Source organism: Condylura cristata, unplaced genomic scaffold (assembly GCF_000260355.1).
Source record: "Condylura cristata isolate star-nosed mole 26May11 unplaced genomic scaffold, ConCri1.0 scaffold00057, whole genome shotgun sequence".
Lineage (NCBI taxonomy): Eukaryota > Metazoa > Chordata > Mammalia > Eulipotyphla > Talpidae > Condylura > Condylura cristata.
This window is the reverse complement of record NW_004567158.1, coordinates 719321-722217: the sequence shown is the minus strand read 5'-3', so window position 1 is coordinate 722217 and position 2897 is coordinate 719321. Positions and strand designations below refer to the sequence as shown.

The window sequence follows — 2897 nt, the reverse complement described above, 5'->3', positions numbered from 1 at the left end:
AGCGGGGAGAAGGGCCGGAAAGCCGCCCCCCGGGTCCTGAGGCACTTGGGGAGCAGAGGAGAACCACTGCTCGGCAGGAGGAGCCCCTGGCAGGGTGTGGCAAGGCCCTATGAAGGCAGGGGGGTTTCGGCAAGGATGGTGAAGGGACCCAAGTAGGAGGGAAGAGAGGGGCGGTGAGCCGGTGACACTGCGGGCTCAGCAGGAAGTCCTGGAGGGTGAGGGGTGAGTCCCAAGCCCGCCGGCCTTTCTCCCCAGAGCCTGACGTGGATGATGGGGTGGGGTTGACAGCCAGACAGGAGGGCACTGGGAGCTCCCCTTCACCTGAGAATACCAGGAGGCTTCAAATGTGTTTGGGGTCCTTCCCTGGGGCGTAACGGGTTAGACAGCAGCGCTATGAGCTGTCTGCAGCCACTGTGGCACATGTTCGATCCCCGGCCAGGCAGTGACCCCCAGCGCACAGCACACTTCTCCTGTCTCCCCTGTGCTCCCCTCAGCAGTGGGTCTCAGTGGATCCTCCTGTTGTGCTCCCCGCTGTGTCTCTGGGGAATCCTCTCATCCCCTCACCTGTCCCTCTGACCTGTACCCCAGTTTTGTGTGCACAAATAAATCATCTTTAAAAATGGGGAGACCTGGGTTAGTGGCAGGATCACTTCACTGGGGTGGGGACAAGGGTGTCCCTCTGAATTCATCACCACCCAGAATTTGCACATGTGACCTCATTTGGAACTCGAATCTTTGCAGACGTAAGCGCATTACGATGAGGGCATGAGCCCTCCCTGGTGGTGGTAAATGGGTTAAAGGGCAGCACTATGAAGCTGGCCACAGCTGCTTTAGCTTGAGTTTGACCCGGAGCTGACCCCCAGGGCGCAGCAGACCTCTCGGGACCTGCCCCCTGCTCCCCTCAGCAGTGGACTTCATTCGTCCGCCTGTTCTGCTGCCCAGTCTCTGGGGAGTCCTCTCACCGCCCTCCGCACACCTCTGACCTGCACCCAGCTCCTGTATGCTTAAGTAATTTAATCTTTTTCACAAAAGAAAAAAGTGGTTGGGCAATGGATGGTTTTTGCCTTTTTGAGGAACATTAATTCAGCTCAGGCAGGGAAGCTGGGCGCCAGGTGATGTGAGGACTGGCATCGGGAGCTTGCGTCAGGTGCTTCCCCACAGACAGCCTGAAAGGGGACCGGGGCCAGAAAGGCGTCAGCTTTCTCCTGGAGCTGCAGGAGGAAACACTCCAGGCTCTGCCCTGCCGTGCTGCGGCAAGCCTTCCAGTGAGGGCCCACGGGGCGGGAAGCCCAGGGTGAGCCGGAGGCGTGCGGTGCCGGGAGAGCCCTCCAGGGCGCGCACTGCTCCCCAAAGGCCAGCGAGCAGGCAGGGCCACACACGGAGTCCTCCGTGCCTGCTCAGCTCGCACGGGCTCGGGAGTTGTCTGTCCTCAGGAAAAAGCCAAAGGGGTGAGGAAATGGACCTTCTGCTCAATTTCGCTGCAAACCCTAAACTTCTGACTTTGAAGAAAGTTACACTGCGCTTGAAGGCTGAAACGGGCGCGGAAAAGAGAAGTTAAATGTGATAAAAACAAGAGGAGCTTGAAGAGGGTGGTGACTGCAATTCTGGTGGAAGGTCGGCTGCGCGCTGTTTCATGCGTGCGCAGCGTGTCACGCCCAGTGCCCACTGCACAGCTACCTGTTTTGAAAAGGGAAAATTGGGGGCCCGATCCACTTCTTCCACTGCAAGCTCTTACTAGCTCACCCTCTGGGTGCGGTTTGCAGTGGCCGTTGAGTGGGGGCCGAACCTACCTGGAAAGGTGTCGAGGTTCTGTCTCTTGAGGCTGGCACCCTCTGGGTTACGCCTGCATCCTACTTGGCTTTGCCGAGGCGGGCACTGCCGTGTTCGCGAAACACCACTGTGGTAGCAGAACCCCGCAATGGTTCTAAAAAGAAGATCTGGGTCCCAGCGTCTATCCACACCTGGAGAAGGGGCAGTAGGTGAGCGGCTCAGGAGGCCTGGGAGCCCGCCCCCACCCCGGCCAGCACCTCACCTGAGGGGACCCCAGCTTCGACCAGTCGGGCTTGAGATAGTAGACGATGCCGTCCAGGGCGCCGGGCAGCAGCACTCCACGCACCAGCAGCACCACGAGGACCACGTAGGGGAATGTAGCGGTGAAGTACACGATCTGGGGGGCAGGCAGCTCAGGGGGGCTGGGCGCGGCCCCCCAGGCCCTGCCCAGCAGACACCCCACGCCCTGGAGCGCGAGGCTGGCGCCTGGGATCAGACGTGAGGAGGAAGGGGCCAGGCCCCCTAGCCCCCGCTCCCCGAGAGGAAGAGGGGGGCCGGGCAGAGACAGCACCACCGCAGAGACCCTGTATTCGTTCATTTATTCTGTTTGTGGGCCATTTCTGTGTCAATACAATGTTGGGGTTCCACACGCACAGCCGCTCTCAGAAACCCCCCGGGCCGACGCTCCAGCCCCCGCCCCTCCTCCCGGCCCGTTCCCTCCGGTAACCCGTACATTCTTCAGAGTGCGACGTTTGTCCTTGCTGCGCTTTGCCAGCGTGTCATGGCTGTTGATGTCCCACAGATGAAGCGGCCTCCCGTAGCGGCGTTATCACTACATCACTGAGTGATTTTACCCTCAATGGCCCCACTTCGTCCTCTTCAACAGCGGTGCGCAGCGATGCGCCGTCTCCGGGCCACTGCGTAGCCCGTGCCTGCTCTACGGAGTCACCTGGGCGCCTGACCGCGAGCGGGGCCGGCAACGGCCCAGGCAGCGGCGTGTTTCCCTTAGAGATGCCCGTGCTGGCGGCAGGCACTCTGCAAGGGTTGGCTGCATCCGGGGCCCCACTCCGCTGCTCCCGGGACGGCTGCGTGCCGTCTCCACACTGGCTGCAGCAATGTGCCGTCCC

General features: G+C 61.2%; 1 protein-coding gene across 1 annotated transcript in view; it reads right to left on the bottom strand.

Moving 5' to 3' along the window:
* Window positions 1-2368, bottom strand: part of LOC105854560 — a 22048-nt gene extending 19680 nt beyond the window's left edge. Inside the window, exons 1-2 of the mRNA XM_012734467.1 lie at window positions 2033-2368; window positions 1855-1961 (exon numbers count right to left, since the gene is read on the bottom strand). Coding sequence (XP_012589921.1) covers window positions 1855-1961; window positions 2033-2368 — 443 coding nt within the window. The remainder of the gene's footprint in view (window positions 1-1854; window positions 1962-2032) is intronic.
* Window positions 2369-2897: the final 529 nt, after the last annotated feature.